At 44.3% G+C, this 15,011-nt stretch overlaps 1 protein-coding gene across 8 annotated transcripts in view; it reads right to left on the bottom strand.

Annotated features, from left to right (window-relative positions):
* Nucleotides 1–15,011, bottom strand: part of pam (peptidylglycine alpha-amidating monooxygenase) — an 81,916-nt gene that overhangs the window by 63,397 nt on the left and 3,508 nt on the right. For 2 of the 8 annotated variants that reach the window (XM_072658508.1, XM_072658514.1), the window contains exons 1-3: nt 13,603–13,737; nt 4,079–4,870; nt 2,020–2,140 (exon numbers count right to left, since the gene is read on the bottom strand). In XM_072658508.1, the coding sequence (XP_072514609.1) occupies nt 2,020–2,140; nt 4,079–4,170 (213 nt within the window). In that variant the 5' untranslated portion in view covers nt 4,171–4,870; nt 13,603–13,737. Of the gene's footprint in view, nt 1–2,019; nt 2,141–4,078; nt 4,871–8,313; nt 8,528–12,898; nt 12,996–13,602; nt 13,738–15,011 lie in introns of those variants that run through there. The other 6 variants (XM_072658511.1, XM_072658510.1, XM_072658513.1 and 3 more) reach the window with 6 other exon arrangements.

Genomic DNA, 15,011 nt, shown 5'->3' with positions numbered 1-15,011 from the left:
AACAGTGTAATTGCTTGGTTATGGCTGATGGCTTGTGGCTATCTATTCCTCTGACTTCCCGCTACAGGAGAACATGATCGAATCAATTTGTGAGAGGGGCTGAGTTTTCCATTCCGCTGTGGCGAGAGTAAACTAATGCGCTAACTCGAGCCAATTGGCTAAGTGAAGTTTGGCAGGAACAGAGCCTTGCTTATTTTTGCCTCAACATCAGGGGAAATCTTCAAACAAGCACTGCTAGATAGATTGTATTAGGAACCAGATAGCACCGAACGATATGGACCAACATACAGCGATTGTACCGAGCAGCAGGCCTATATGAGGAATACACAAATACACTGCTGAAGCCATGAGATGAAATGGTTAAAGACGGTCCAGCAATATTTGGATGAAGATGACATACTTTGTCTCATATGGTTCGGTCTTGCCCTGTTGTAAAATCCTTCTGGCAGTCTGTATATGGCTGCTTCTCCTTTATACTCGATTCAGAATCTAGTCCTAACTCTCCAATCCACCTTAAATGCAGTTATTGTGTACATTACAGCAGCAGCCCTATTTACTGCTACTGGCTGCTGACCGCTTACATCACTGCACCTAAAATATATAAGAAAATATATAAATAAGTATGTATGTATGTTTGTATGTATGCATATAATAATAATAATAATAATAATATATACATGTTAGTAACAATATACCGATCAGCCATAACTTTAACACCACCAGCCTACTACAGTTTTGGGCCTCCCTCTGGCCATCTTAACAGCACTAACCTGTGGACGCATGGACTCCACAAGACCTCTGAAGGTGTCCTGTGGTATCTGGCACAAAGATACCTGTCCTGCAAGTTGTAAGGTGGAACCTCCACAAAACACACTAGTAATGCCCATGACTCTTTTGCCAGCTCCCCCGTTATCTTTCCTTAGAGCACTGAGCACTGCATACAGGAAGACATACATCCAGAAGACCTGCCTGATGTTTTGAAGATGCTCTGACCCAGTCAATTAGCTATCACAGTTTGGCCCTTGTCAAAGTGCCTCAAATTCTTACACTCCCCTATTTTTCCTGCTTTCAACACATCACCTTCAAGCACTGACGTACTGCCTAATATAGCCCAGCCCTTGACAAGTGCCACTGGATACCAGATAATCAGCCTCAGCCAAAGCCCCAAGTGTTCAAAAACCCACCACAGATGGTACAGGAAGCAACAGCAAAAACGACTTTACTGACACCTGAGGCAGGTAAAGGTCATCCTTAGCTGATCAATAGCTCAATATAGACGAAGCCGGCCACTAGGGCTGAAGTCTTGTTTCCTCGGTGATATTACATCCACATCCCCCCACCCTCCTCCTCCTCCTCCCAGCAGAGTTATCACTGCAAGCCTGCGATGAATCACTCGCCGATGACTCATAGACCTGCTCGGAGAATAATAATAGCAGTGCCCCATTCCCAGCCCCTCAAACTTTCACATGCTGGAGATCAGTCAATAAAGCCGGAGGCCGACACAGAAGGCTCCCGTCTTCACCTACGACTTTGTTAAGCTCGGAAAAAAAAATCTGCCCGTTTCCCTCATGGGTGGCGGAGACGGGGGTTCGGCTGGGCCACGGAAAACAATGCAGCGCTCGACATGGCAGCCAGGAGTGTGAATTAGCTTTCGTCTGCAACAATGAGTCAAGCTCTAATGACTACATTACAGCCCGATCAATAAAGAGTACACAAACACTGCAGGAGATCCACCCCAGGCCCTGCTTCACGCTCTCCCTGAGGATACCAAGCCTCAGCCCAGTCATAAACAGCAACCCAGCCCCCGTGCATGCCAATGCAGCGTCGTGACCAAAACAACATCTTCCATCTGACGCTTCTGGCAAAATGTAAAACCGGAGCTCTCCACTTTTCCTCAAGTGACGGATAAATAAAGCAACACAGGGAATTTTTGATCATTCCATTCCACTGAAGTCCAAATGAATATTTCCCCCCTTATTATTCTGTATATAAACTATCCAATCAACAGATGATCCTTACCATGGATGGGACGACCCCTGGCATGCGGATGTCCACAGAGAAGTTGTAGGGGTTGGACAGGACGAAAGACTGCCTGGTCTGGGTGCAGTCATTTGGGTCAGACCATGCTGCGTCCTGAAATCTGAATAGAAATCCACACGGACGTCAGCAGTGTAAACTTACAGCAAATATATTCAAAGGCTTTTAGTAATAAATAATGACTATTCATTTTTCTACACATCCAGGGGTGCAAAATTAGAACTGACCCAAATTGCAGTCGACTGATGTACACTCCAGCTAATTTATGTGGGTCTTTTTAAATATCATTACCCCATTGACAAACTGTTTAAGATTAAATCATGTTGAAAGGTGCCCTGTAAACAATGAGAGTTCAGAAGGGACACACCCTGAACCTCAAACACTCTCTCAATCTTTCCCAATATGTTCATCAGTAACGTTGAGCATGCACACCACTGCTAGACTCTGCTACATAACCTAAAATCCACACCCTCTGGTTGCTATGCGAACCAGGCCTCCGGACTGTGGCTTTGCCTATGCCACTGTCTGTCGAAAGGAGACTCAAGACAAGCGGTGCATAAAAAAGAGAAAGCCAGGAAAGCAAGCTGGTATCTGTGCTATGCCAAAAGCTAACCCTAGTCGACTGGCGTTACCATCTCTTCAGCTAGCTAACCACACACTGCAGGACGGGGCAGCAGCACTATCCGGTAAGGAATGTAACGCTCTTGATTCAGTGCTACAAAGTTAGCCCATGTAGCCATAACCATAAAAGGAAAATCTGCATGTTTAATTCAAGGGCCAAATAACAGGGTTGTGAGTGTAAATGTGCAGGTAAAACCACATCTAAGCCTTTTTTTAGCTCACATACTTACTATTTAGATATCAGAGTCATTTAAGATCCTGAATAAAAACATGCTATGGAACATTTACAGCCTACAGGAGGGGACTCTTTGTACAGGAAGGAGCCTGTCAGCCTGTTAGCCTTCTTCCAAGCTTGTAGGAAAGTAAACTGGGTTCATGTTTGCAAGCTGTTTACTAAGGTTTTGTGTGGTTTCACACCTTCATTTGTAGCTTCTTGTGCAGTTACATGCTGTCTGCACCGAGAAGCTAAAGTCAGCTTTCCATTACAGTAAGTGAAAAAGCCCCCAGAAGAAGCTTCAGTGCCCCACTGTAAAGGTGTCAGGCCTCACATTAGTAAAGGCTATAAGAAGCATGTGTACATAGCATGTTAGCTTTGACCATCTGTGCTCCACTGAACGCTTTATCTCAGGTTTACGCACAGTTTTGCATCGGTTTCATATCAGTGGGTTCATTCAGTCTGTAAAATGTGAGCTTATTAATGCAGATTTTTGCCAATGAGCTAATTAAAACTGGCCCAAAAAATCTGCCATTGGTCAATTTGGCTGTAAAGAAATTGGAATCTGCCATACAAATGCCATGCACCCCAAGCCTCGCCAAACACAGAACATTTTTCTACACATCCAGAGGTGCAATATTAGAACAGACCCGAATTGCAGTCGACTGATGTACACTCCAGCTAGTTTATGTGGGTCTTTTTGAACAAATCTGAGCTGCAATTTTATGCTGTGCATAATGTGAGCCACCTAGAACATGGGAGCTGCACGTATTTGTAAATAGTTTTTAAATATTTGTTGTTTTTCTTTGTTCTTTGCCTGATAAAAATGAATGAATTTCCTGGAATTGTTTAATTAAACAAATATCATTACCCCAATGACAAACTGTTTAATATTATATCGCGTTGAAAGGTGGCCTGTAAACTGTATGTATCTTGGCATAATTGAATAATGAGAGTTCAGAAGGGACACACCCTGAACCTCAAACACTCTCTCTTCAATTAAATGCAAATCCTGCATGATCAAAACAGAGCTGTAAAACGAGCCAATTCCAAAACCCTAAAACTTATATGTTCATATGTTCAACAACAAAGTATTGCAGTAATACAAGTGCTGCACTTTAAAGACTTTAAAGCACTGTGGCATAAGGAGCATCAGTGTGTGGACTTTTTTGTTCAGTGTAGTCTATTTAGGAAAGAAAAACTTACCTTTTGAACCTGTCCAGTGGGCTTCTGACACTGTAGCCATGGCTTTGACCGACCAGAGCCAGCACGAGCATGCTACACACAAGGAATCCCATATCTGCTCTCTCCCCCTCTCTCCCTCTCTCTCTCTCTCTCTCTCAGGTGGCTAGGTGGGTCAGTTCAGTGCGCTGGGCTGATGGCCAGTGGATTGATTCGTTAGCTGAGCAGAGCACACCTCTCACAGCATCAGTCCTGCATTGGCTCCATAAGGCGCAACCCAGATCTGCTGCTTTTTCAGCTAGGCACTCAGCCTCTGTGTCACCTCTACCCCTCCGCGTCTCCTCCGTAATCCCTCCTTGAACACAAACAGAGGTAGGATTGCCCTCAGGTTCTCTCTCCCTCCCCCTCCCTTCTCTCACTCACTCGCTCCGCTCAGCTTGAAAGTGCCAGTGACGGCGGCCGTGTCTGAGAGTCAGGCAAGGGCTGCCCAGATGCACTGTGACAGCTGGGCCACAGCCTTCTGTCACCACAAGGAGAAGAAGAAAGATGGAGAGAGACAAAGAGAGAGATGGGGGGAGAGGGAAAGAAAGATAGCGAGGGAGAGACTGAGCTAGTGGCTTGAAAGAGAAAAAAGGAGGAGGAGGAGAGTAAGTGAGCGAGTGAGCGAGAGAGAGAGAGAGAGAGAGAGAGAGAGAGAGAGAGAGAGAGAGAGAGAGAGAGAGAGAGAGAGAGAGAGAGGAAAACGTGCAGCTTCTCACTCCTCCTTAAGTCGAATGTCTCATATCACCGATCTGGCGTCAGGGCTTCTGTCACAACCTGCAGACACACAATCAGAGAAAGGAAAAGGAAGAGAGGGATGAGTTACACTGCTGGTAAAAAGTTGGGAATCAACATGTCAGTAATATAAAAACCATATAATTATGCATATAATTGTAATTGGCTTTGCCTTTTAGATGTTTTAAAAGTTAAACGTAAGCAGGAGGAGGCAGAGAAGCTGTGAAAATGACAAATCTGTAACAAATGAGAACTGTTGAGAAAGCTGCACAGCATTAAGGGTGTGTTTCCAGATAATATCTCTATTTGGGGATTGTATGGGTAGCCCAGGAAGTTTTGTCCATGGAACCAAGGACCCACCAGAGTCACTGATGGGACAAATAGGGGTTAAACATGGGCCCCATCTGGGTTGTACACTGCAAATGGGGCCTAGATGGGACCCCTATGAGACTGGGGTGAGTTGTAAAGATGGGGCCAATTTGGAAAGCTCAACTTCCCAAAGCTGACAAGTATAAACACACGCTAAGACTAAAAGCAGCATGCCATGTGGTACGGCATTGTTCTGTGAATGCTATGGTGTTCCAGGTAGTTGCTCTGTCATTCAGAGTGCTGCTGGCTGTCTTGTTGCCTAGTGGTTTCTATGATGTTGCTGAGTGGCTGCTGTGGTTGTCAGTTACTAGTGCCCTTGTTTAATTTTGACATGACAAGGGTGCACTTTTGCACCTCATTTATTCCTATGGGATGTATTTCTGTAACACAAATCTGTTCTTAGGCAGAAACCACATATACACAAGTCTTTTTTACACAAGCCTAAATAAACAAGCCAAAATTCAGGAAACCTACAGAAGAGCACACTGATTTTGCACAATCAGACCGAACAATCTAAGAGTTGGAATGGTGTCAATAACACGAAAACGGTGTGACGAGTTGCCAGGCAAACATCTAGCAGAAAATAAGAAGAAAACAAAAGATATAGAAAATAATATAAATTCAGTAACAATATAGTATTTAGCCATAATAACAATCCTCTTTTCATCTTCAGCTTTTAGTATTGTAATTATTCAGAAATATTCCGTGTAATATTCCCTGTGTGATTGTACATGCTGTATGTGTAAAACTGGTCCCATTATTGTTATGGGTCACGAGTCAAAGACCTCTTCTTCAGCACTATACAGAAGCATTTTTTTTGCTTGGAGTGGAGGAAAAAGGACCACTGCCCCGAATCTCTCTGAGCAGCTAAATCTTCTGTCCTGCTGCTCGTCCTTCATGAAAAATACATACAAAGGGAATAAGAGCTGTCTGTGGAAGCACAGCAAGACAAGAACAAACAGAGAGAGAGAGAGAGAGAAAAAGAGAGAGAGCCCGTCAGAGACCACTAATCCAATCACGGCTCCTGCCAGCAAAAAGGATCCCATAAAACCACTGTCCTGTTGTTGACCACTGGACTGAGGAGACATCACCAGCAGTTTGGGATGTGAAACAGTTGCAGTGTGGACGAGAGAGAGAGACAGACAGTGAAAGAGAGGCATGCTGAATAGGTCAACTGCCGCGTGGCACACTACACTGCTCATCATCAGAGTGTGAATGGTTTTTTTTTCCGAAAACATCAATTGTCTCGATCTTTAGTCGCTGCTAACTGATCAGCCCTGTCAGCTGCTAATTACACCTCGCCCCAGACAGACGTCAAAGGGACCAGATTGCAGCATTGATATCAGTGGGCTGCAGGTCCATTCTGACAACAACACTGCCACATATTAGAGCTGAACAATATTGGGAGAAGCCTGTCTTATTTAAACCTCAGACATTCGGTTTGGTTTGCTCTTGACTGTTAAAGAGAGGTGTATCACCATTGCCAGGTCCAAAGAGCTCTCTGAGGCCTTCAGAAAGAAGGTTGTAGATGCAGATGAATCTGGGAAGTGATTAAAAAAATCCCAGAACAATTATGCAACCATTTATTACCAAGGATTAGAAAGTCCAGAACTGGAAACTAAAGATCTCTGTGCAAGTCTATTCATCGGGATGTTGTGCGGCGTCTCAGACATCGCTGTTTTTTAAGATGTGACACTTTGCAATACTCATACTTGTTGAAAATCGGGGTGAAATCATGGAGTCTGATCCCACCATATCTACCTAGCCCCACATCCAATGAATCCAAAGTGCAGATGTTAACTGATTATTCATTTTCTAACTCTTATGGCTATTCATAAATCAACATGAGCGGGAATGCACATCCAGAACTAACGCTGTCTCTTTACCTTCTCCGATAATGGCCACCCAGCCCGACCTGCTGGAAGATTGCCCGCTGATGTTCCCTCTACCTGCGTCAGACCACCTGCCACCTACCAGTCCGACCATCAGGCCCCCCACCCACCACCACCCATACCAGACCAGTGGCACATCCTCCTGCCATTGCTACCTGTCTAATGACCATGCTGAAACCTAAATGGACTCTTAACTATCTGCCTCTATTAATATCACCACTATTAACTGTTGTTAATCTGCTGTATCTGGTTTGGCCATTTTAATCAATAATGTTTAAATAGTTCTGATCAGAGGAGGATGGGTCGGGTCCCCCTTGTGAGTCTTGGTTCCTCCCAAGGTTTCTTCCTCCAGCTCTGAGGGAGTTGCCACTGTCGCTGATGGCTTGCTCACTGGGGGTCTTTGATCCTTCATGTCTTACATTATTTCTTTTTTGTCTCTGTCTTTTACTAATTATGTAAAGCTGCTTTGTGACGACAACAGTTGTAAAAAGCTATACAAATAAATCATCCCTAGCTATACAAATAAGACATCCCTAATTTGAACTACATGTATGTATGCAAGTGCTGGAGGAGCACATTCTCAGGAATGAACTCTGCTGGACACAATACCAACGTACCTTTTGGAATCCGTACACAATGTGACACGATGTCAACAGCACACTGCACCAAAGCATGACTACGCCCTCCTCTGCCACCTGTTTCTGCTGTCTTCCTGAGACAAACGATAACATGTAAACATATATTTACAATACTATAACACGGCCTGCTTAGCTGTTGGCCCTGTCCGTTGCTGACCTTGCTGTGCAAACTCAGAAGAAGCGGTCAAGGAAGGAAATCCCTTTTACAACATATAATCCTCCAACCAGCACAAAGTTCAACGACTACTGTGTGAACATTGCTGCTCGCGCAACAGCTTTAAAATAAAGTACACCACGTCCATACCAATTAAAAACCGATCTACTGTGCATCCCTACTACACATCCACGTGCCATTCAACAGCCTCAATGAAACCAAGTGCCTGTGAGAACAGATGTTGATGCGCTAGTCGTGAGAACATAAAGCACACTTGTTTTGCAAAAGCAGATGCCAAACAGCCTGTACCACTGAGCAAATGAGAGGGGGTAGGCAACTCAGACAAGACTAACACACGACAGAGAACACAATCCATTCAGAGAGAAAGTGTAGAGAGGGGTGAGATTGGCAGGTTCTCAGAAACGGGCTTACCCTCCTTATGCCGAGGACTGTTCAGCAGAATAATCCCCTCCACATGGACTGTGGGAAATCAACGCAATGCCAGCTATCTGCCTCACCCGCATACTCTTCTTCTGCACCGCACTGAGCACTGAGTTTGATTAATTTGATGAAAAGTACGGATTCGCTGATGCCACTTCTCCACTTCCGATACCAATCCCAATACATGCAGATGATCCCCAATTACCTGCAGAAATATCAGTATCAGTATCAGTATCAGTTGTTCCTCTGCTACACTTTTTAACAGCACAGCCATATCTACACTAGTGTGGCTCTCATTCCCTGCTCTGGTATAGAGCACATTTTCCGACTCTGGTGGAAGCCACAGACTGTTCGTCCACATTAAGCCTCTGCAACTGATCCAGAATGCAGTGGCACAGGTTGTCTTCAGTGTTTCTGCCAAGTTCAGCCATGTCACTCCTCTGCTGCGTTCTCTTCACTGGATTCCCTGTAGCTGCTGCCCGCTTCAGATTCAAAACCCTGACACTGGTCTACAAAGCCAAGAATGGACCAGCCCCTCCTTGCTTGATGGCAATGGTCAAAAGCTGATCAGTACCAAGAGCCCTTCGAGCTTCAAGTACGGCTCAGCTTGACATTAAGATCCATTAAGATCCACGCAAGATGAGCATTTAGGTTTTTTTTCCCGTCCTGCACCGAAGTGGTGGGATGAACTTCACCTGGGTGTCTGAACGGCCTTCAAACCTAGGCTGAAGACCCATCTCTTCCAAAAGTACTCGTGGTGAGTAGTACGGTCTCCAGACTGACCTCTGTATTTAGTAGTATCTAAGCTTAGTAGTATCTTTTGGATCCTAGCCGATTCAAACCAACTAAGGGTATTTTCTGAGTAAACAGTAAAGCACTTTTGTAAATCGCTCTGGAGCAGAGCGCCGGATAGATGCCTTAAATGTAAATGCTCGGCGCTGCACTTCCGCATTTCCAAGTTCCAACTTTTGCTTTCTCTCAACATTACGCTATTAATTCAGTTTTCGATTTTTGACATTTGTGAATCGACCACGTTCGCACTGAGATGCATATCCTGGCCATTTCTGTGCTCTGTTCTAACTGGTTTGCCCATATTTAACAGTCCCCTCACAAGGGAAACAATCAGAAAAGGTCAGCAGTGCAGACTCAAACATAATCGCTGGTCCCGACTGATGATGTAATTCATCACCATAATGACCTCTGTTTTTTATACATGCCCCTTAAAACATCTCATTTAAGCTATAGCCAGCACAGACTGAGAACCCTTTAAAACACTTGAGTGCGTATATGCAAGCCTGACATTGCTCTCTGTAGGACCATCAGCGATTTATCTCTCCCAAAAATGACAACGCAGCATTGTAGCTGAAATCAAACATTTGCCAAGCGCAGTGGCTCGAGCACTCTCTTCATTTAGTGCTTGACTGAGTCTCCTAGACACCACTGCTGCTTCATTTGGACTCTGTCTGGCTCCTCCACCGCGTTCCAGTCGCTGCTGACATCCGGCAGACTGACAGCGTGCTGGCCTGCGCGCCCTCCGTTATGTAAATAAGGACTTTTCCCTATAACATCAATCCATCATCCAGTAACACATTAGCCCACCCGGCTCACTGCGATGAGGGTCTTCCCACGCAGCGTTCGTTCAGAGAGGCACTTGGAGAGACGTGTTTGTGGATGGTAAATAACTGGCTTTTGTCTTAGTCACCTCCACGACTGGTGAAACTGCTAGCCTTGAATCAGTTAACCTGTTGTAGTAACACCGTAATTGACATATCCGTACTCCGCCCAGATTGTGTTCTTTTAGTAGCAGTGTTTGTCGGGCTTCACAAGATCGAATTACGAGCCATGTCACTTTGCCATCAGCAATCGGAGTCTGAGAGGGCACAATTGGTCATGATCTCTCCGAGCGGTTAGACGACCCCTTAAGCAATGTTGGCCGGCGCAGGCGCCTGTTAGCTGGTGCAGTGGAGCTGGGGAACCGGCACTTTCCTCAGAGCGTGTCTGCTGCCAGACATTGGCGACAGAAAAGTTTAAAAAGAGGTGGTGGCTGGCTTCACATGTATCGGATGAGAGCTACGAAGTTTCCTGAAAAAGTATAAAATTGGTTGACGTTACTACAAACCTGCCAAGCATTGATTAGTAACAACAACACACTTAATTTTAATAGCAACTTAATATATAATCTGTATGTCCAAATGTTTGTGGACACCCCTTCTAATGAATGCATTTAGCTACTTTAAGTTGCACCCATTGCTGACACAGATGTGCAAATGCACACACACAGCTTGTCTAGTCCCCGTAGAGAAGTACTGCCAATAGAGCAGGACTCTCTGGAGCAGATAAACAAGAACCTTTTGTCACCATGACTAATGGCAGACATGGGCAGGGAGTTAGAGATGAGGTGAGGTGGTGGTCATTCAACGTCCTAAACTCAATAATGCTCATGTTGCAACACTGAGTGAGCATGCGTCCCATTACTTTTGTCCATATAGTGCCAGGCAACTATAACCAAAGAGCGCAGCACTTTCTCATTATACTGAAAAGGACTTTTGCCAACGTTCTGCATCTTTGAATGACCTCTGTGGGAAATAAAAGCGCTCTACAGATAAATTTATCTTGCTATTCTTGGAATTTTCTTTGGAAACCAAAGTGTCCGGACTTTTCATCACAACAGCTGAGAGCTTCCATGCCACATCGAGAGGAAATCAGTCATCATTCTGTCCTATTGCACCAATGCAGCTTCAGTGAGCCAAGAGCAGAGGAGGATGAAATGCTGAGAGCATGGAGCCGTGCCATGCGGCAAAGTCTGGGCAGGGAGGAGACAGAGAGGCAAAGACAGAAAGAGAAAGAGCGCGAGAGAGAGTGAGAGAGAGTGAGAGAGAGCGAGAGAGAGCGAGAGAGAGCGAGAGAGAGAGAGAGAGAGAGAGAGCGAGAGAGAGAGAGAGAGAGAGAGAGAGAGATACAGCGTGGGGGAAAGAGGACCATCCATGTTGCCAAGCAGCTCTGGGGGTGGAAAGGCCGGTCCAACAGCAGGCAGTGTCCATATGCCAAAGTGGCACCAGGCCTCGCTCTTTCACAATCAGGAAGCCAGTGAGTCAACAGAAAAGCATCGTCGCTGTGTACTTTCTGAGATAATGCAATGCCTAGCCGCCAGCGCGGAGGCCGTGTGTAACTAGCGATAGGGTAACCGGAGGGAACAATATCAGTAAATAAGAGCTAATCTACATTACATAAAAGCACAATAACAAAAAAGATATTCAAACAAAACCAGGATGGCGATGCTTTCGGGGAAAATACGACACGGTTCCAAATTAAAATGGCAAAAATGGTCAAAAAGAAAACAATGTAATAACATTACTGCACAGCGAGGAAGTGCCAGTGAGAGAGCAACCAGAAGGAAACCCTATAAAGCAAAGGGAGTCGGTGTATATTACTTTTCATGCCAAAGCACAAAGCCAAAACACCAAGTTCCAAGCTTTTAGAAAAAAAAGCAAATGTAATAACAGTGGCCCAGCAAGTGCGTACGGCTCACTGCAGGAAAGAGCTCAGACGTAACTGACCATCAGAGCGGATCACAGCACCAATCACAGACCAAAATATACATACACACAACACACAAAACATATACACACACGCTATTTTGTGTATTTACATCATTTTTTAAATTTTTTTATTTATGCTTATTTAGTCAGTTAGTTCAACACAAAGACATGCTGCCAAAGCGTTCCCCATTTCAACACAATTACAAATCATTACAACACAGCAGTCTATATCATAATCCTAGCCTGAAGGATCACTGCGGGTAGATCTCAGACGGAACTGACCATCGCAAAACAAATCAGCGCACCAATCACTGACCAAATATAGCAGTATAGATCCACCCAAGATGATCCATCCTTGTTCCACTTTATCTGTTTAATTGACCGTTCCACAAAGCACAGCTTAGCTGGAATAAATATATATACAAATATACAAATATACAACAAACAATACAATATATATATATATATATATATATATATATATATATATATATATATATATATATATATATATATATATATATAACACTCTATTGTATACTTATACTTATATACATTCATGTCATGTTTGTCTGTTTTTAGTTTTCTCCATGGTTTAAAGCCTGTGAATAGACCAATAGAAATGCTCTAAATTACTAATAATAAACTCTTATTTTACATTCACTTCTTGTCAAGAACATCAACGTCATTTTGTTTGAATTTTTTTTTTGAAAATTTGAGTTTTTCATTGAACAGCAACAATATATGTATTATATATGTATTTTATATTTCCAAAAAAAAACTAACAAAAAACACAGCAGTCTAAATCCTAATTCCTTCCCGAAGGCAATAGCTCCACGTTTCAGCTGGTCTTGTCAGAAGCTGAAGGTTAGACTGTGCGATCAAACAGAGCCTGGAGGCAAAAGCTATTTCCTTACCAAAAGGAATATCAGCTTCAACAGGAAAGCTCAAAGGTCATAAAAACATCCCTAAGTGAAGTATAACACAGAAACAAGAACCGTAAACTAGTGCAGAATTTCTTCATCAGCATGACTCACGTCAGGTTAAGCGCAGAAGAGACGTGTGTTCAAGACAAAGACGCAAATATGAAAATCATCCGGATCAGATGACCAGACATAGAGTGCTGTTTCATTTTCCTGCCACTGTCACTGGTTTCTGCAGCCTTCTGAAGCAACACTTCCGTCCACTACGATAAAAATAAGTTTGATCTGAACGGCCGTGAGTGAAACTGCTGCTGAGGAAATAAGAAACCTTTGTCAGAAGCTGGAAAGGAAAACCCATAAGCCACTTTAAACATCATAAAGCCAATCTGATCTGATCGATCCCAGCAGCTTCCTCCCCAACACTGAGCCACTGGCAACTGCAAACATCAATCAGCCACACTGGTGAGTTTCTCCAGACTGACCCGAACACTCTTTCTCTCCTCTCCCGCCCCGACGGCAAACAGTGATTCGAGCCTCAGCCACATACGGAGGAGACCCTAACCTGTTTAACCTGCTTTCATGTCCACAATTAAAAGGACACACACACACACACACACACACACACATACACACACTTACACACGCATACAGTCTTTTGCCTAGAACAGCACTTCATTTCAGCTTCAGCATTAAAAGACACAACAGCAACAGACCGGGGGGGCTGCCACGGTGGGGGCTGCCACAGTGACACAAGAGCTGGAGAGATGTGCTGGGAATTTGTCCACAGAGCGGCGACCCCCATGGATAGGCTTGCCTACCTGCTTGTCACATCGAGTTCTGGAGCGCACCGGCGAAGGAGAGAAAGCCAAGGAGAGGAGAGAGGACAGCTGCTTCTCTGCTGCCAATGAGTCACTGGGGAGAGCAAGACTGAGACAGAGAGAGAGGGGGAAGCGAGAGCGAGAGAGTGCGCGCACGAGAGAGAGAGAGAGCGAGCGAGCGAGCGAACGAGGCAGCTCAGCTCAGCATGCTTGCTGACATCATCATCACACACAGGACTCGGCTGGGAGGAAACTATGGTAACAGCTGCATGCGCCCACCGACAACCAGGCACCCTATGAACGTAAGCAAGCGACCGTTGAGCTGGAGCTGCTGCAGTTGGACAGGTGTGAAAAAGTGTGTGTTTAACAGTCTCTATGTAGCGTGGCTTTTATTGTTCATGCTCAGGAGGGACTACTGATTCTTCTAAATGCTGCAGGCCTGTTTGACAGTGTTTACAGAGTTCAGGAAATCAATAAAGGAAGCTGATCAATCAGAGTTATCAGTAATGAACTCAGGTGCATCACCGGATACCCAGTGCATTATCGTCATCTTGCTGTTTTGTCACATTTGGAGCATTTCTATTGGTCCATTCATCACAAACTTCTCCCATAATGTAAAGAACAACTGCCAGATTCACTTTATGTCAAAAAGCGAAAATAAAACACCAGCAAAAACAGAGGCAAAAGTATTGGGACACCTACGGGAGCGTTTATGACATCTTATTCTAAACCCCTAGGTATTAATATAGAGTCAGTCTCCCTTTGCAGCTCTGCTGCTCAGTTATTGAGTCAGCAGAGCGTTGGAGGCTTTTCTGCACTATGCTCTGAGCTCAGCACTCTGCGACCCCGCTCTGTAACTTTACAAGGTCTGACACTTCATGGCCGAGTTGCTGTGGTTCCTAAATACTTCAACTTTCCAATACTACTCCTCAGAGTTGACTGTGGAATATCTACCTGCAATGACGACATCCTATTACAGTACCACACAGGAATTCAATGAGCTCTTTAGTGCTTAATTTATAAAACTGTGACAATGGGACTATGATTAAGAGGTGTCTCCTAACTTTTGTCCATATAGTTTATATTCTATACCTTTCTTGATTTGGTTTGATAACTCAATCACAAAAAGGATGTTTTTCTTTCCTGGAAAAATATTTTCAGCAAACTTGAATAATAAAATAAATGTCTTTGCCTCCAAACACAACTGTAGCATCAACTGAAACCATAGATTTACAAGCCTCCATTATTCCGTTTACGTTTACCTGCATGCTTCTCCAAGCAATTTAGCCAACACACCTGGAACCGCTGCAGGCCTCCCAATATCATATTACCATGATAAGATTTTATTGGAAGATTAAATGGCATCACCTTCATTTTCCTTAACCCTAACCACGGCCCTAATCTTCACC

Source organism: Salminus brasiliensis, chromosome 16, assembly GCF_030463535.1.
Source record: "Salminus brasiliensis chromosome 16, fSalBra1.hap2, whole genome shotgun sequence".
Taxonomy (NCBI): domain Eukaryota; kingdom Metazoa; phylum Chordata; class Actinopteri; order Characiformes; family Bryconidae; genus Salminus; species Salminus brasiliensis.
Note: the sequence above shows the minus strand (reverse complement) of the source record. Positions and strands in the feature narration are given on the sequence as shown.